Source organism: Eleginops maclovinus, chromosome 8, assembly GCF_036324505.1.
Source record: "Eleginops maclovinus isolate JMC-PN-2008 ecotype Puerto Natales chromosome 8, JC_Emac_rtc_rv5, whole genome shotgun sequence".
In the NCBI taxonomy this organism is placed as follows: domain Eukaryota; kingdom Metazoa; phylum Chordata; class Actinopteri; order Perciformes; family Eleginopidae; genus Eleginops; species Eleginops maclovinus.
In genome coordinates, this window is record NC_086356.1 from 7656025 (window position 1) to 7676471 (window position 20447).

At 41.2% G+C, this 20447-nt stretch overlaps 1 protein-coding gene across 1 annotated transcript in view; it reads left to right on the forward strand.

The window, feature by feature from the left end:
* The window catches only part of LOC134868404 (PALM2-AKAP2 fusion protein), a 75056-nt gene that overhangs the window by 2099 nt on the left and 52510 nt on the right, over nucleotides 1-20447 (forward strand). The window contains 2 exon segments of the mRNA XM_063889508.1: nucleotides 6420-6471; nucleotides 16833-16913. Coding sequence (XP_063745578.1) covers nucleotides 6420-6471; nucleotides 16833-16913 — 133 coding nt within the window.

Consider the following 20447-nt stretch of genomic DNA (forward strand, 5'->3'; position numbering starts at 1 on the left):
ATATGCAGTGCAGTACAGTGGGAGTAAGTTGTTCCAAACATGTAAAGCTTTGTTGTGGGTGTTGTGTTCTAGTAAAGGTATTGTGAGTGGAGAAATTCATATGGCTCCTATACAACAACTTGAGGTTTTGGAGTTGCGTGTGTCCATAGTAGTAGCCCACAGCTAAGTGCATTTACACCAGACTTCTACAGTACTAAATTGACAATGCATAAAGCTATAGCTTCCCAATTTAACATCTGTCTCTTGTGGGGGCTTGTGCAACTTGAACATGTTATTTATTTAGTGACATCTGGTGCATGAGTACTGTATATCATGAATAATACAGCTTGTTCAGTTTATGTCCTTATACAGTGTACCCATCATACAGACCTGCATTTTTGGCTAGAAAAAAAGCCTCAAACCCAAGAGATGTTGCAGATTAGAGGATGCTGAGAGTCTTTCTGGTTTGAGTGATAACTGCCTTGTTATTTTGCGGCTCACCCACTAGCTTAGTGTCCTGATCAGCTGTCGAACAGGCCGTTTGAGTGACAGCTCAGAGTGATTCTTGCATCGACTTTCAGAGCCGCACCCACGATGCTGTGCAGGGGAGCATGAAGCAGACATGCTTAGCTGGAGCATCAATAGTTAATGTTATAATTGGGAGAACGAGACAGTGCTGTCGTCGTGATTCAGTCTGTCTATCACATCTATTCTCCCTGAACTGTATCTTGTTGTCCTCTGGGCTCATTTTTTAATCAGCCTTCTCTAGGATGGCCACTGAATCAGCGGAAAGAGGAGGTAGTATTTGTGGTCATGCAGAGCGCAGACGCCACGATGGCAGATGGCCCATTCTCTGCTGCTATTTATTGCACACTCAGGGAAGTCTTACGGGAAAAACACTCTCTAGTGATGGCATGGATTGAGTGTATACAGTATTACAGGGTGGCAAGAGCTTCAAACTTGCCACAAAATGTCTTCGTTTTTAGTTATCATTCATTGTTTGGTTTAAATTTGAATAAAAGTGCAGTTTCATTGATAAGTCATTTATTGGCTTGACATTTTAAACAAACAAAGGAATAATAACAATACATACATTGAAAAATGTGCCTTTGCTTTGCCTGCAGAAAACCATTATTTTGGACATTAAATAGGCTTAATAGTAAGCAAATATTCAGAAAATTAAAAATATGTATTTATCATTTAAGGTGTTGTTAGGTTTAGCCCTGAATATAAAACACAGTAAATGTATCCGTCAACATCCATGCATAACAAGGTGGAAGTCTTGAGGCTTTTAGATATAGAATCGGAGGATGAAACCCTCTTTATTTGTCACGTACATGCAAACAGCAGAGCACACACAGTGAAATTGGTCCTCTGCATTTAACCCATCCTAGTACTAGGAGCAGTGGGCAGCTATTGTGCAGCGCCCGGGGAGCAATGGGGAGGGGGATTGGAGGTGTCCGGTGCCTTGCTCAAGGGCACCACAGCAGGGCGTAGGAGGTGAACTGGGACCTCTCCAAGTAGCAGTCACTTCCCATTCCATTCTATTTTACTGAACTGAACTAATGAGGTTTTACACAATGATTCTTTTTGCCCAAAACCTCCCCACTTCATTAGAAGGAAAATACCAGAACATGATTTTATAACACTGTATGAGAGAAGATGTGCAAACCATAGAGAGGAAAATAATGGTATTCAGAGAGAGACAGAGCCAGAGAGAGGATGTCTGGGGACTACGTCATCTGCTTCTTATACTGTATGAAATGCATCTAAGGATGAAAACGAGTAAAACATTTAAAAAAGGCTTGACATATTTTCTAAAAAGTCTTATACATGCATGTATTTGTATGTACAGTGTAGACATGAATGAAAATTTCTCTATTAATATTAAATCCTCATCAATAAAAAGAAATAGGCTGTGTGACACAGCTCGGTTTTCAATAAGACAAATGAAACTATGCTATCTAGATTACTATTTCTATTGTGAGGGACTGTAAATGAGTGAATGTATTATCTATTATTATGAATGGAGATTGTGTTTGCTTCTACATCATATAGCCAACTATTGATAATTCACTCTTTTTGAAAGAAGTTTAAACTTTAACTTTTTGACTCACTTGCTGTAGTCTAAACAGTCAAATAAAACTTCTGTCTTTGCGTGGCTGCAGGGAACTGAATTCCTGTGTTGTATCAGAAAAAACATGGTGAGTTTTATCTGATTATTTGCGGAGTTGACTTTTAGAAGTTATACTCACCTAGGCAATTGTTTTTGTTGAATTTAAGGCCAATTATGAAGTGGAAAAACAAACATACTCAGCAGTAATAAAGACGTCATGGAAGTGCTGAATTTTAATAGTTTTTGGTTAAACTTTATGTGCAGACAGACAGACAGACAGACAGACAGACACCCAAACACAGCTTGACCTCCCTCAGTGATCTATAAAATATGAATGAGATCAGGGTCTGGCACTCCACACAGCCAGAAATATGTCTTTTTGGGTTGCTCCCTTCTTCCCTCCCTCTCTCAAACACACACTCACACACTCACACATACACACACACACACACACACACACACACACACACACACACACACACACACACACACACACACACACACACACACACACACACACACACACACACAGTATGTCTTTCAACAGAGGCATGTCTGTACCTGATCTATGTGTTTCAGTTATTTTGGGAGAATTAAATTGTGGGAGCTAAGCCCAGGAAAGGCAGGCAAAAGAGATGGCCAAATTAACATAAAGTGTGTGCACACAAACACACACACCACAATAATCAAATGCAAATGCACAGTATATTTGGACTTACTTTCTTTGTCCATATTTGCACATTACTTCCAACTCACTCTTTGTATGTTGTTATATGTAAGTGTGTGTGTGTGTGTGTGTGTGTGTGTGTGTGTGTGTGTGTGTGTGTGTGTGTGTGTGTGTGTGTGTGTGTGTGTGTGTGTGTGTGTGTGTGTGTGTGTGTGTGTGTGTGTGTGTGTGTGTGTGTGTGTGTATATGTAAGTGTGTGTGTGTGTGTGTGTGTGTATGTAAGCCTCTGGTTCCACATCTGGAGGCCATTACCTCTTGGCTGGGATAGGGGGAAGAGGCGGGGCCGGCCTGGCTGTGCAGTGAGGTCATCGCGTCGTCGTGGCGATGCAGAGGGAACAATGATGCTGTTGTGTCCATCGACGACAGACCAACATAACTGACGCCAGGGTTTAGGGGTTGAAGGGGGGGAGGGAAGGTGGCAGCGATAGTTAAAAAGTCAAGGAAATTGAATAGAAACACCTATAATGAAGCGGAGCAATGTTAAAGCGAGGCGGTATGCTTAGCAATGACAGCGTGTGCATGCAGCCAACTCCAATGATGTGATTGGTGTAAGTCCAGATCGAACAGAGACGGGCCAGAAGTCTTGGAGCGGCTGCACAGTCAGACAGCTGCAGCGCTGAGCCGGCTTCCATACAGTATATGTTTCTGAGACCTCAAACAGGTCATGCTCTATGACATGCACGTCCACACATTGAAGCTGGGTGTTTTAATAAGGGCGGGCCCGGGGTCAAAGAGTCCAGTTTTTATTTTTCCTATCTTGACAGTGAACCTCAGTGAGAGAATAGTATTTCAAGCTTATGCTGTCGGCATTAGTGGTGGTGTTACGTAGGCTCTGAAGCCAACTAAGTATAGCATTGGAACTATAAATATATGAACATAAAACACGTCATTATTTATCTCCAATGCCCATACAACTGACATCCAAGCGTCAATATGATAACAGTGTTGAATTTCAAACAAAACAGTGGATAATAAATGTAAATATGAATAAATGTAAGTGTATCAGTGCACATTAGCACTGCAACAATGTGTACTGATACACATTTAGTAAAACTAACCATGTTCAGCATACGTCAGTCGTATAAAGTTTCCTTTGGTGGTTTCTGGGCTGTGCAGCTACTCAGAATTGACATATCAACATATAAAGTTGAAAGGATTGAGAGAACATTTGCCAATTTTTGCAGCCAAAAAGCTACATTGATTCGTAATTTGGTCAAATAAGTATGTTTAAAATTCCCTCTAGTTTTGGTCTCATCCCATGTGGTACGGTACGAACGACTCTGTACTACTCAAAAGTCTCGAAATATGAACAGACAGCTTTAAATTCTAATCACATCAGACAGGTTGGTAACTTCTAAATTAAATAAAACATAGGAGTCAAAAACTAACGGGTAAGTCAACCTAAATAAAACCCAGGTTTTATATATCTTATACAAGATCAGTGGACTCATACTATATTTTTCTAGAAACCCCCCTGAAACCAATATCATTTTACTCTTTAATGAGTTAACTATGAACTTTTTCAAACTCAAACACACAGAAGGCTATGTAGAAACTTCTGTAAAAACCAAACAAAAACACCTTTATCAAAAATACTGAATAATGAAAAGTGATTTTTACTGTCACACACAAAAAGAAAAGCTTTAGAGAATATAATGTCAACACTCCTGAAATCTGAGCATTAGTTTAGAAACAGTATAACAAATGGAAGCCATAACTTTGGCCTAACAACATATTTCTGATTTATTCACAGCTCGCAGTGGCTTCACAGGACAGATACGCTGCAGCTGCAATTATTTACCGTACCCTTTTTTTCTTCTCTTGGAGTAAAGCTGTGTGTGTGTGTGTGTGTGTGTGTGTGTGTGTGTGTGTGTGTGTGTGTGTGTTACATGCTTCTGTATTCCCTGAAGACTTGGCCAGGACTGCTGCTCCTGCTGCTGCTCTTTTTCCTTATAAGGATGTGTGCTTGTGGAAGGAGAAAAGAAAGAGGAAGAGGAGAAGTTTTGAGCAAGATGAAGAGGAGATGGGAAGAGGGACAGGTAGGGGGAAGACGAAGACTAGGAAGGAGGGATGGAGGGCAGAGATGCACTATTGGAGGCATGTACGAGAAGGTGATATGGAGGGAAGGGGGCAAGGAGGAACTGTTGGGGATGGGAAAGTTGAGATGCTTGTAGAAAACGGCTAAGAAGAAAAAAGAAGAGGAGAAAAGTTAAGGGTGTATAGAAGGAGGAAGGAAGGAAGGATATAGAGTGAAAAAGAGGAGGAAATAAGGTAATACGTTTGATGAAACACAGATGAACCTAGAGAGTTACAAAAAAAGTGAGAAAGAAAAATTGGGACACGGTTAACAGTGACCCATTTACACACACTCCGTTTTGTGTCTGTGTGTGTGAAGGTGTGTCTTGCTTTTTAAAGAAGTGTTTTTGCAGTTTGTAATTAGAAACATGTCCCATTGAAGTTTACGTCACACAGTTATTTGCTTTTCTTTCTATCCTACTCCTCTTTCTGTTTTTCTAAACTACGAGGCTTCTATTGATGTGGCATTGAAAGGGACCAGAAATAGAAAGTGAAGAGTCAGCAGTAGGATTGTGTGTATTCATCATTATTAATATCATAACACCTTTTAAATGACAGTAACATCCCTACTGCAGCGTTGGCATTGCATGACCCCGTCCCTTCAGGTAAACAGTGGCAAGCATATGTTGTAGCTGGATTTATTAAAACTGAAAAACATGTGAGTGAGGCTATGATCCTGGGAGAAGCTTGCATTTTTATGAAGTGGCATCCATTGATTTATGTCCTGAAACGTTACAAGGTTTCTGTCCAGGTGTAGAGTTGTCATTTTCATTTCTTGGTATTATCTCAAAGGCAGTTGGTGTTGTAGGAATGCTATTTTTGACCTATTTTCTGTCCAAAACACATGCTGTAATCTATTAGACTACATCAATTACCGCTAAGGGGCCATATTATGCTTTTAGGGCCTTCCTGTGCTCTGTATATTGGTTTTTGTGCATGTAAATGGTCTGCAAAGGCTAAAATCCCCAGGTTTCCTCCATGGGGAGTTTATTTGAACGTATGTAAACATGTCACAGTAGAGGTGCAAAATACAAATAATAACCTGGATATGTGCATAACTTTAAACTTGTCTTGGCCTTCTGCAATTCTTTGCTCTTTTTCTCCCTCTCACCTTCATTCCATCCCTTCTCCATTCCTCCCCTTCCCTCTCCCCCTCTCTCAGCTGCTCCTCCCAGCTGTTTAATCACACATGGCCCATTCCTAAAAAAGAGAGGGAGGGAGGGGACAAATGGGAGGAGAGACAGGGAGAGCGCAAGAGAAAGAGTGGGTGATAGAGTCAGAGAGGGAATGCGAGTGAGGCACATGGACAGTGAATGAGTGAGCTCTGCTTCCCCCTCAGTTCAAGCTCCTTCTCCCACCGTCTCCACTTGGATTACTGCTGAGGAAGGACCCTGTGTGGATACTCCTCCTCCACTCCTTCCCTCCCCTCTCTACCTCTCGCTGAGGGACTCCTGCACTCAGTCTAAAGCTCCCTGATCTCACGTCTCTTTCTCCCCCCTCTCCCCTTGCTTCCCCCCTCAGGATGTCGTGTGAGGAGGCTCAGCTCCACAAAGAGAGGCTGCAGGCCTTGGCGGTAAGTCTAAAAAGTTTTAAACTACGTGTTTGGTTTTTTCCCTCTTCATGTTGCTTTGACCTTCGGTTCTGTTTGTTTTGCTGTCTGTCTGTGCACGGCCACCCTGTTTCACCTTGGCTGCATCTTTTCCCGTCAGCACGATATCTCGACCTAACTTTCAATCCCTCTACCTCTTTCATAATTCCCCCTCTCTCTGATTCTTTCTCATGCTCTCTCTGCCTGTCTATATTATCCATTCCCATTCATGTCAATTCACACACATGTTGAAGGCGGGAAAACGTTTTTTGAGTCTTTGCCACATATCAAAGTTCACGTTTTATTGACTGAATACCTGTGACGTAAACAGTAAATGCCACACATTAGGGTGACCCCTTGGCTGAAGTGGTGGTGTTACGTAAGCCAACTAAGTATAACATTGGAACTATAATATATGAACATAAACAACATAATTATTGATCTCCAATGCCGTTCAATTACCGTCAATATGATAATAGTATTGAATTTAGTTTTGGTTTAGTTTGTTTCAGAACGTGTTTGCTTGTTTTTGTTGAGCTGGGGTATAAAAAAAATGTTGGTTTTTAAATATTCAGTTTTAGTTTTGACGGGGATTTAAGTGAATGTTTGTTTGAGCTGGCTACACTGTCTCAAAAGTATGTAGCTACATTAGGATAGCGCTATGTCCTGGAATTTCAAGTCCATTCTTTGTTGTTGTCCAACGTGACGAATGTTGACAGAAGCTAATACCGTCTCCCTTTGTTTTTGTTACGATTTTGCTAAAGCTAAAAGACAAAAAACAATTCTTAACCGGCTAATGTTGTTTCTATTCACTTTTCATTTTATTTTTCGGTTAAGAAAACACTGTATTTTCACTGCTTATTTTCGCTTTTGTCCTAGTTTAATATAATAAACCAGGCATACAGTGTGTTTCTCTGTTACACATTGACTAGTAGTAATTAGCTAACCAGGGTAATAAACTGTATGTTAGGTTTTTTTGTTTCTTTTTAAAATCGCAATTGCATCATTGCAGCGTTTTTAGTTGTTGAATAAAAAGCGAGTCAGCTTAATGTGTTGGGAGTCCAACAGCATGACATCATAGCCCTCTACATCCATTTTCCTCACTCAACACCGTTTTTGCTCCTCTACTCCCTTTGGCCCTGCACTGCTGCTGCAGTTTGTCTGTCAGTTCTCATCTTCTTTCATGTGTTTTTTTTTTGTGGGGAAAACCAACTGAGAGGAAAGTTGTAGATCGCTTTTGGTTTCAGACGTATGAATTGTTGGTGTATGTTCTTGCCAAGGTAGAATGTGTTCACATCCAAAGTGCTCCAGAATGCTTTTCGGGTTCTGTATCATCTGTTGAAGTGTTTGGCTTGGTACTGACAGGACTTCGCGGAGCAACAGTTGCACCGAGAGTCAATGCCTGGGACTAAATTTGGCACCAGTGAGCAACCACAGCATACCAAACACACTCAAGACGCACAGGAACATACATGCACACTCACACTCATACACACAAGCGGGGTGAACAGCAGCGGCAGCAGATGGAGGAACTATTTTGGCCACGTTGAAACACGGCAGCCATACCAGGCTGCATGTACTTTAACCAGTCAGATTCTTAACTAAAGAAAGAGAGCGGAAAGTTCTTCAGCGGAGAGGATTGCGCATTTCTGCTTCTTGCGTCATCTGGCAAAACACGACTAAAATCATCAATTAAGTGAGCGTGTACAGTTTAGGTTTGGTGCACTGGGCCAGGAAACACAACAATTGCTACAGAATATTCTGATGACAGCAGTTGTAACGCTACAAATAAATCTCTCTGTTTTTTTTCCTGAAGTACTATCAAACTACTGGAATTGCCAAGAGCTTTGGCATACAGTAAAGTCACATGTGAATATGATTATATAATTTGTTTCCTCTGAACGAGCATCTGCCTTGTCTCAGCTCTGCGTGTGTACGCTGTATCAAAGACAATAAGGGGCACTAATAGCCTTCAAGCCCTACCAGACACTCAAATAGAGAACGGTTACTATTACACTATTAGTACTAACAAGTCTCTGAGGCACTCTGTAAGCCAAATACACAGGCCCAGTGTAAATACAGAAGCTTGACAGAGCTTCTTAAAAGGAAGGGGAAGGATTTTACGGAACCTCTAATGACTGTGGATGAAGAGCGAGACCAAAAACACTGGATTAAAGTAGTTTAAACTGTCCCTGGACATAAGTGCAAAAAGTAGATTGTATTGCAATCAACAAGGGTGAAAACAGGCAGGCAATATTTTAGCTAAAAATCATTTGTTATTTTCTCTTTGTCGTCGATGATATACATTTTAAAGTGACAGAGAAAAAAAATAATTAAGAAACAGGAATTAAAAGAATTGAACTCAATGGTTTATCAATTCATTTCTGCAGTTGTAGTATAATAGTATTAGATTTGTTTTACTATTTTTTACCTTCTGCCTTGATTTTCTGAATAAGTATTATTGAGCCCCTGTGGAGAGGTGTATATAGTGCATTCACACTGTCTTAGGTCTGCAGCTGACATGCTAATGATTTCATCAATAATTGATACTCTGAGACCTCATCAATACTTAAGCAGTTCTCGAGCCAAATTGGAATCTTACACTAAAATCCGAGCCAAGTGTAGGAGCGGTTCTCTCTGTATCGGAGCGGTGTGAACACGCAGCTACTGAATCTCACACTGATTTAATTAACATTTCATCTGGACTATGACGGTTGGAGTTATTATCTGATGAACCTGTCTGTAGGTAGCAGACAGCTGTCATTATAATGTTCATTTGATCAAGAGACAGGTCCATGTGCTGTGTGGCTCATGAATAAAGCCTACACCACTTAAGGACGGGAATCACCAACTTTCTTTCATGACAGAAAAGATGACATACCTATCTGCTCAGAAACAATTCACTGTTATTTTCAGTTATTTTTGTATGCTTTATTTAAACAAAGAAGCGTTTCATATAAAACATTCATAGGGATTTCTTTCCTATAAGTGACAACTTTTTTCTGTACGGACTTTTACTCCCGTATTAATAATTGACAATGCAAGAGAGAAATGAACCCTGAGTGCCATCTTTCCCCATCCTACTTCTGAATTATTTCCCAGTTTATCTTAACTAAACTCAGTCCCATATGACTTAGATGGTTCTTTTCTGAGTTTGTGAGAGTAAGTGCCCCTGGAAAAAAGTTCCAATGATGGGTTTATTTCTAGATAATTGTTGGACTTGCAGCATTAATCATTCCGTCCAACAAAGGGTACGACATGTGCTTTAATCTAAGAGTTGTTAAATCAATTTGCTCATTTGTCCACCACACATACAATCTGAAGAAAATTCCCACAGTCTGATTGTGATTACCGGCCTGTCAGCTGCCAGCGGTGCAGGTTCCCATGGTTACTAATTGGTGCGATTGGGGAACAGTTGTGATGTCATGTTGTTAAATCCAAACCTGTAATTGGTGTATTATTAACATGTAATTACAGCCATCGGATAAAATACAGCCTTGTCAGGGTTTCCCCGAAAAAACGTCTGTGCATAATGTTTATGTCTTTTTTATAAACCTGTGTGTTCACCAAAACCCAGCGTGTGGTTTTGAGCTCAGCCAATGAATGGCGAGCGCTTCAGCTTTCTAATTAGCTGTTGCCCATGCGGCCTGCCAACCGCCCAACGGCATGGCAGAATGCATATACAAAAGTGTGTGTGTGTGTGTGTGTGTGTGTGTGTGTGTGTGTGTGTGTGTGTGTGTGTGTGTGTGTGTGTGTGTGTGTGTGTGTGTGTGTGTGTGTGTGTGTGTGTGTGTGTGTGTGTGTGTGTGTGTGTGTGTGTGCGTGCGTGCGTGCGTGCGTGCGCGCGCGCGCGCGCGTGTGCACCTGGACTCATTCACTGACTTCTCTGTAGTGTCTGTGATATGTTTACACAGATGACCTCACCCCTTTGGAATCTTTGCTACCTCCAATCACACACACACACACACACACACTCAAACGCACTCAAGGCCGCAGATTGTCTGTGGCTAAGTCTAAGGGGAATTAGGAAGTGGTGTATGAGGAGTGAGATGACCATGGTGTGTTTGTAGGAAAGACATAGACTCAGGAAATGACAGCTGCTGGCACTGGGAACAAGGCCGAGAAATTTCGGTGTGAAATATTCCTATTAAAATAAAAATCTCTGAGGCTGTTGTCTCTCTTACTGCTTAATGGGCCTCCAGTCTTGAAAACTAAAAGATAAACAGTTATTTAATTCAATTCGACCACAGGTTGAGCTCTATGAAAGTGAACTGTGTAACTGGTCAGTGTTCTGGAGCCACTTAGTGATGACTAACAAGGGGGAAGTGAGTGGGGCAGGGTGAAGGTGAGGGGGGATGCTATAGCTAGACCTTGGCATGCAGAGATTTGTGACTGTGGCCTGCAGTGGAGGGCTGCGTTAAGAGCAGTAAATAGAGTGGGGGGCAGGGCTGTCTGAAGGCATGTGTTGTTTCAATTTGGGCTGTTGACAATATGGAATAAGTTGCCAAAATGTGGTCACTATTGGTTTCTATTAACAACCTAAACCTGTGATCACATTTGTAACACACATCAAGTGGTTCCTCCACTGCACATAGTTGGCTAACGGACCACACTGTAAACATTTAAACAAAGAAAAGAAGCAGTTCTTAGTTTCCCGTTTATTTTCGTTACAGATCAGCCTTTGACTTTCTGCCGTTAGTTTTATTGGCAGCAATGTTCCTATCTAACATCAGGTAATGGAAAATGGATAAACTGCTGCTAACGGTTGGCCTTGAAATTGTTTGTTCCTGTTTCAGTGAAGTGCAGCTGAATACAATGTTTCCCGCCTATTTAACAGATGTTTACCATCTTTCAAACTTGTGTTTTTAGTTGACCTCGATCTGGCTTTTCTCCAGGTGAGTCAAGAGAGAAAAATGGTTGTAAGATTCTGCAGGTCTGATTCATACAATTCCTAAAGTGGAGTCACTGCCTCAGGTTCAGTTTTGAATTACTGTCTTTTAGGTTTGGAATATTTGGCAGAGTGAGTGTTGCCAACCTACCAACTGGGGGGGCAGGAGTGGATAGGTGGCCAGAGGACGTTTGGTTTACGGACTTCAGCACTTTATGGGGGTTGGGAGTGTGCTTGAGTCAAAGTCATTTGGACGGGGTGTGGTTTGTCTGGTAGCAGGGGGTCTAGGGCACGCCAAGCATTACATGCCATCTAAAATTAGCAGCAGCTGTCTTGGACGTACTGGACATTCTGGTGTGTGTGTCTCTGTGTACATGCCTGTGTGCGGAGCGGGGTTAGGGTTCATGAAGTCTTGAAACTGGAATGCAGCTCTAGTGGGCACTTCTGGTTTTTAAATGATTGTCGTGACATGTGAGCTGATTAGAATAGTAAGCAATGCGGAGTGACAAGACAGAGAAATTCAAAAGTGGGCAGAGACAACAGGTGTCATTTTAGCAGAAACATATAAATACAACACTATCAGACTAAATATTACTCTCCTAATAACGGATACACTCTGGTTTGCTGATAGCAGAGGCATTGTTGGTTGACTCAAGGCAGTTGAACGAATACATTAAAGGGATTCTTTTGGGGAGTTGTATGACTCCGGTTTGGGTGTTTAAAAGGGTTGGTTTTAATTCATCAAAGTCACAAAACACACATCAGCGGTTGACTATTAATTCTCTGTTGTGCAAGGTCAAATTACTGTTTTTGTCAATGGAATTTGGTGGCTTTGAAGAGAGCATAGATTTGTAACAGCTTCCGACAGGTAGGTTAAAATTAAGCCTGTTTGGAGTTGCTTCTTACTTTAACGTGCCTAAAACACGTGCTGCCCCCATCCAAAGCAATACATTGTTCTGCTTCCAAACCTAAATTCTATATGCTATACTGTAGAATATAATAGATTATGACGTTTTGTTTATGTTTGTGTACATGCCTATGAATGCAGAGCTATGTGCTCTCGTGTCTCTGCTCAATATGGACACAATCAGTATAGGCTCCACCTGCCGATATCGCATGACAATGGCATGCAAGACATTTAAGCTACGTGCTAAATTTGCATTTATTGACACCACCAATAGAGTAGGAGTCAACAGGTTAGCAGTATGTTCACCTTGGACCTTACAAATAAGCATTGTCTGAGGACGTGTCATTCATATAGTCCCCACTAAGAGCCAAATTTACATTTTAATTTGTAGCATCAGGTTCTTTCCAGCACAGTAAACACTGAATCAAACATTTGGAGCACAGGTCCATTTTCAGTCTCTGTTCCCTAAGCGTTCAGGTATGGCTGCATATGGCTTAAAAGTCCTGTGAAATGACTTTAAATCACACTCTGTCAGGATTTCTTTCAAGGATTTAAAAGGGCTACATTTATACCAGTCATGTCTGGATTAGCTCTTTTGTTTCCTTCCTTAATCAGTTATTTTGTCCATTGAATGAGGCCATTTAAATATTGGAAACTCACATCCCCTTGGTTTACCTTCTTGTAAGTCCAGTTCCGTTTTTTTGTCCTTGCGAGAACTGGATAAAAGGAGTTTTTGTCTTCCTCCGAAGAGTACTGATGAAGAATTTGTTAGGGCTGAGAACATTTTACAAAACTACTGATGAAGTAACCATCTTCAAACAAGGGGTTAGGTTTAGTAGAGACACCAGACCCTGACTTTTAGTGTCTTAGTTTTGGTCTTTGCTGTTATGAGCCATTGTGCTGAACTGAATTTTGTAGGAACTGTAAGCTGACACTTAGAGTTTGACCCCCTCTCCATAACCACAATGTTTAACTCTGTAGGACGAGAGGTTACTTAATTCTGTGACGTCAATGTGACTTGCGGTTGGCTTCTGAAACCAAATAACCCAACGCCAATGTGAGACAGTAAAAATCTCCAATGGGGATCCGCCATTTAAAATATTGAACACCGAATGATATGTTAGTGTCCAACTTTTTGGACTGTGTCAGCAGTAGTGGGAAAAGTGATATCCTCTGTATAAGCAGCAGGCCAAGTGGGGCCAAAGACTCAGTGAGTCAGTGTGTGGGAAGTCATGAGTGTGTCGCCAAGAATGTCCACATATTTTCCTGAGGAGGAGGATGTGTTCTCTGGGGGAAAATACAGTAAACAGAGCAGGGATCGGGGTCCTACTGCTGCCAATTCAGCTCAACTAGTCTTTCATCTTTTTATTAATTTAGCAGTTTCAGTAGCAAACACAGCTTTTAATCTTATTTGCGCAGACAGGGACGATCCCTCCAGCGAAGGTTTTTTTTAGGGGCATGCATCATGAACTGATCCAACATTTTTTCATAAGAACTCTATTACCAAGGGATCTTGATACTCCTCCAAAGTTAAATAGAAATCAATGCAAGTCAAGCCAACATTCAGAAGTGTTTGTATTCATTACATTTTTAAAAGACCCACTGTAGGAAATTCAGATTAAACTGAAGGAGTTTGCAATATTTGTATCATGCCAGAGTCAATTTCTGGGATACAGTTCTTGGAACTACTTGGGGAAATGTCAGTAGGGACTACCATTAGGAAAAACGCTGACGCTGCTTTTGAAAAGCGCTACTGTACATGCAGTTAAATCGTATGAGTAAGCAGGACTTTTTCCCCTTTTCAGTAAATTCTGAGATTTATATTTTCCTTTTCCAGATACCCTGAGCAGTCACTAAAAGGAGTAGCTACTTCAGCCAAATCCAATGGATGGGTTTTCCACAGATGCTCAATAAGCCTTAATTTTGAGGAAGGACAGTTTTCACAGTAGCATTAATGGCCTTCCCAAGCGCAATGCATGGGACAAAATGTCTTTTCGATTACATTTCCTAAAAATACACTAATAAATGTGCCACACTTCCTTTACTGTGGATCTATTTGATTGGCCGATGTAGTTTCTTTGGAAAGTTTGCATTCCATTACGCACCATAAATAGTAGAACCATTGTCAGCATTTTACTCTGCCTTTGTTTTGTTTTGGTCCACTCCACATCCCTCTGCAGTGGGCACCCCTACTGAGTTGCTACATACAATGAATAAGGAGCCTGTATTTTTTTTTTACTGCCGAGCTGTTATAAGTCTGAAAGGCCCTTTAGGACAGTTTAGCAACCACTAATATATGATCATACAACACTGTGTTTTATGCTGTGGATGGGAATTATCCTTCTACACAACTTGCCTGGATACTCTTTGATTGTGAGAATAAATTATCTGTTTACTGATTTGTGACTTTGACTGTAGATGCCTTTGTGTATCTGTGGACGTGTATTTGCGCCCATGTGTGTTTTGCCCATTATTGGACCACATGTCCTTGACAGTCCTTGACATCTGGTGACCATACCTCTGCTCGGGCTGTCTGACTGTACTTTACAAGCCATGGGAACGGCTGCTGTGTAGGCTGCTGTGGTGTGTGTGTGTGTGGGTGTACATGTGTGTTACGGAGAGAGAAAGAGCGATGACCTCAGTTTTGATGCAGATGTTTTTACAGCCTTTGTGCGTCTTTGTAATGTTTTTCTTCGGGCAAAGCTGACACAGTCAAGTTGTTTTACCTCATTTAGTTTTGTAGTGCTGTGGTAGATTTGCTCCGATAATGATCCTTTATTAAAAAAAACCCCGAAACATTGGCTTTGGACTCTAGCACCAGCAGCCGCTTTTTAAAACGCTTTGCTTTCCAGTGAGAAGCATTTTGTAGAACACATCTGCTGTCCCTGTTTTTTTGTCCATTGGGATCTTTTTTTCCCTCCTGATTAGCAAAGAAGGATTAGTTCAGAAGTGGCAAAGTCATCCTCCAACTTTGTTGATAAAATAGGGTTTCCCCTTGGTTTAGGGTTAGGATTGGTTAAGGGATCAATTCAATGACGTCATGATAACTCGGCTGAATTCATTCCCTCATTTTGCATCTGCAATGTGTAATAAAGGCCATTAAAGACAACCCAATATCATTTGTACTGCAAAGAATTCATATGACCATTTTCTGATTTGCGAACACTACTGTTGGTTAAGTTAACATCCACTAGATTACAGTCAGAGAACGACTGTCATTATGAATTGTTAGTTTAGGTAGAGCTGCAAAGAACAACTTCTGGTTTAATATCTGATGCTTTGAATGCCCAACTCTTCCTTTCGCTACTACAGTGTAACCTACAATATCGTTATTTGCTCAACCATAACCAGTCAAATGTCATGTAAAGGGTTTGAATAGTGGACGATGTTTCCGTTTTTTTCCCCTAGAATTATTTGGTAAACTGTCCTACAGTTTTCCGCTCAATCAGATCTATTCTATCCTGTTCTATATTTCCATGCCATTTTGTTCAGCTATCTTCTTATTCCATTTTTCTTTTACACAGTTACTCTTTTTTCGAGAGGTGGTGTAGCCCTATTTCCAATTTTGGGTTTTTTTACCTGATGGTTATTTTTAGCCAACAGGAAACGGCCCAGAAATGCTTGTTCTGCTCCTGCTGAGAGAGACACAGAGAGCCACACACACATCTACTGTATCCCATGCCCTTCAGACCCTACCATGGGTGCACTGGGATCTGCTTTGTTTATATTCTCATGCATTTCCGTCAGCGTAAATCCAAAGATAGTGACACCATATTGCCTCAGTGTGTTCAGCCTCTTTTTATTTTTCTGTATTTGAATCCTCCCAATCACCATGTGACCACCCTGACCTCCAAACATCAGTCTCATTCATCTCCACATGAAGTTAAGGCTTGTTCTCCCCCACCTCAAATTAAACCTCCACCCTATTAAAGGCTTCAAGGCCTAGTCCATCCTCTTTAGATAGCCTGTGGGCCCTGACCCACCATAAGCCCTGACTTCAGACCCCTGTAATACTTAATTCAGCTCCTGGTTAGACTGGGTATCATTTTCCTGACTGTCTTGTGGTTCATTTCGGTACAGATTGAGTCAGTCCAGTGAGGATTTGCTGATTGTTATACATCCTTTGAGAACCACATACTTAATTGGGATACCCATCTCAGTTACAGCCTGCTTAGATATATTATATTATTGTCTGTATTGGAGGCATGAAACTGGGACCTAGCTTCTGTGAAGTAACCCACTCGCTAGACTAAACAAGACTGTCAGTTTCAAATGAGTTGAACAGTATACTGTATAAAAAGCCTCGGCTCATCTTTAAATTGATTGTATGAGAACCCTAATTGGCCCTTTGGGATATTGCCTTGCCGATGATGAACAGCAACATTAAAACACTCAATCAATTCACAAGCATGCATTAGTGCTTCACTATCACACCACTTCCACCCTACTACAGTTCTTTTTTTTTCACTGCCCACTCATTTTAAAAACAACTGACCGTATATATCTGATGAGTGATTTGATTTTCCTCTCCTCTGTTTTTTTGTTTCTCAGGAGAAGCGAAAACGGCAAACTGAGATTGAAGACAAAAGAGGCCAGCTGGATGACCTGGGGCTACAACTCCAGCATCTCAAGGTTTGTTGTATTTTGTGATCGGCTTAATCTTGGTTTTGCACAACGACTATGACCACCAACCTGGGGATTTACAGTATAACATGGGGGGGGGGGGCTGGTGAAATTGCATCCAGTCTGTAGTGCATTAAAGAAACCCTATTATACTTTTGGGGGTTCTCCCTTTGCTTTAGGGTAAACATAAAGACATTACCATGTAACACTCGCGCTTCTATTGGCTAGCGTTCCAACACATTGTGATAGGCTTAGGGGCGAGACATTTCTAAGCAGTTGACCAATCATAACAGAGCGGACCAGCTAACCAACACTTCTGCTATGTACTTCTGGACTCGTATATATCCATAGCCTGAATATGTGAACTTTCCAGCAATCTAGGCTACTGTATGTGTGAGATAATAGACGAAACATTGCCTACACCCTGAGGTAACCGTTAGTTTAAGGTCAAATATTGAGTTTATGGATTACAATGAGGTCAGTGTAGAGGTCAAGGTAAAGAGTTCATGATAGACGTCAGTGGATGAATAGTCAACAAAAGTGCTCACACGAGAGGTTTACAAATGTGTGTGTGACAGCCATTTATCTCTCTTAATCTGCTCAATCCCTATTCCTTTTTTGCTGAGGATTGTTCTCGCCTTGACCCCAAACGTCAGTTAAAGTGACGCAGTGAGCTCTCAAAGATACATCATGCATGTGGCTTTTACACGTACATGTATGTGTGTTTAATCACTTGCGTGCATGTGGAAATGTGTTAGTCAGTTTCTGGCTGGCAGGTTGCTGTTGATTCCATCCAAACATCCAAACCTCAGGGCCCCTGGTGTGCAGACCTGTAACAGTTTATCCTTCGCTGTTTTCTTCTTTCAAGAAAAACACTTAAATCCCAACACACATAAACATATTCCCCTAATAATTACTGCCAGCCGCTACTGGTAAGCCAAGATTGTGTTTTTCAAGTAAACATGGATTTGTTGTACTGATAGTGAGTGCATTAACGGAGGAGAAACAAACTGCTGACGGATTGTGAGTTCGGAAAAATCAACAGCCTACAAACCTCTGTAATTTCCCTTGAGTTCTTGAACCTTTCAACCAATGAAGAATGTGTCCCTTGACCTCACATAAGCTCAGAAAAAAAACATGACTTCTCAAATCGAGGCGCAACAGATATACACATCCTTTATTTTGATGACGCATGCATCAAATGATGAATTTCCTTTTAAGACTAAATGTTCGGAAATCTCTAAATGCTGCACAGATGCAGCGTGGGTGTGGAAACGGCTGTGGTTACCCATTATACTAGAGATATGTATGGTAGCCAGCTTCGATATTTGCTGTAAAATACATTCCATTCTGTAATTAGAGCCTTTAAACACGCTTGGCATCAATGACTCCTGTATTAAATGAATTTTATTCTTACAAGACGGCGTTTTCCAGCTTTTAACACCCACTTATGGAAATATGGACCAAACAGGAACATGGATTAAAGCCATGCGCGCAGTGTGTATTTGACATACAACCATTTATGAACGTTAAGCTGTAGCACCTGGGTTTGATCATGGTTATGAGTGTCGATTTCTACAGTGTGAGCCCAGGTGCAAAACATACTTTGGAACTACTGTCACAGACACAGCGCTCATGAATATGAGTTCATCACTGGCAAGAAAACAAAAATGATATCAATAATCAAATGTTATTATGCATGATGCATATGACTTTTTTCCATTTCAGTTAGTTTCTTGAATTTGAAACTGATTCATTTGGGTTCACGTGGGTTATTCTGAATGCAAAGTCGTAATTATGACAAATTACACATGTTAACTGCTGACATGTCACATCACTTCAGTAACTCCACTTAAGACCACTAGCATGTGTTGCTGCCTTACACTGACCCCAAGGGAAGTCAACATAAGTATTACATGTAACAGTTTACTAACTGATCATGAGAGAGACGATATAAAGTACACAAAAGTGTTCAACTCTTGCTTTTTTAAGCCCATTTTTGTTACTATTTTGGATATTTTATGCCTTTATCATTTGGAGTATAAACTTAGATAACCTGTGTCTTGTAAATATTCCGTTTGCAGAAGACATATTATCTGCCCGAACCAAAATACACTAGTGCTTTTCCCTGTCTTCCCCTAAGCTGGACAGATAATAAGTCCAGAGCCGGTGTTCTGCTCTGTTTAGTTTTTCTTGCATACAACGGCAGCAGGCCTGAACTCCAGATGTAATCAGCCTCTGGTCACACAGTACCATTTAATGGCCATTACTTCTGAGTGCCGCACCGCCAGGCATCGTGAGGCAGGCTTTGTAGTTCGCTCTCCAGAGACGTAGTGGCATGGGAGAGGAAATGGAGACTGGAGCCCAGAGATTTGATAAGAGCCTTGGCTGTACGATACAAGCCTCTCAGACTGGAGGCGTTTGTCTGAGTCTCGAACTATGTAATCATCAGAGTAACCTTAGCCAGCGTGTTCTATTGAAGCCTGGCCTACTGTTGATTTTGCCTCTTGCACTTCTAAATATAGGTGATTGGATGCTGTGTCTCTGTATTTGACTTACTAACAAATAGTAAAGACATTCTAAAAACCGCTCAGTGTTTTTGTGTCAAAGGCTCAACAGGAAATGGAAAGTCTATTAAACGGCGTGAGAGAGAGCAGAGAGCAGGGTTCTCAGAGGAAACAACTGGTCGGTTATTCTACAAAACTTAATCCAACACTGTTTGGTTGACTGCTGAAATGGCCCCTATGCAATGTAGCTTCTTTTTTCTGAAGAACTTTATTGAATTCCGCAGGGAGGTCAAAGTTCAAGCTCAGCTACCGTCAACTTCCTATTTTGCCTTAAGTACAGAAGCAGAAGTGGTCTCAGAGAGCCCAGACCTCCACAAAGGTTATGACCTATCTTGTAATGGTAACAAAAGTGAAAAATATTTGGCGTATCCACCCCATTATTTGAATCAAATTGCTTCTTTATAGACCTTTACCGCACACTTCCACCAAGTTTCATTCAAATCAGACCAGTAATTATTTAGTAACCCTGCTTTCAAAGAGACAAACAAAAGACATAACCTCCTTGGTGGTGGTATTAGGGGAGTCACATCCATTCAGTCTAGTTGGCAAACAGGTCATGCAATGTGAGATTCATTCAAAATTCAAAATATTTCTGGCCTACATCTCTGGCTTCATAATGAAAATGATCTATGTGAATTGAGCCTGGCTATGTGGGTGTGCAGCAGCCACACACACAGACACAAACAAACAAATAGCCCAGCTGCCACATTCTGTTAGCAGGTGGTAAAATGCTTTGGAATAATTTCCGCAGAGCCCATTGTGTGTGTGTGTGTGTGTGTGTGTGTGTGTGTGTGTGTGTGTGTGTGTGTGTGTGTGTGTGTGTGTGTGTGTGTGTGTGTGTGTGTGTGTGTGTGTGTGTGTGTGTGTGTGTGTGTGTGTGTGTGTGTGTGTGTGTGTGTGTGTGTGTGTGTGTGTGTGTGTGTGTGTGTGTGTGTGTGTGTGTGTGTGTGTGTGTGTGTGTGTGTGTGTGTGTGTG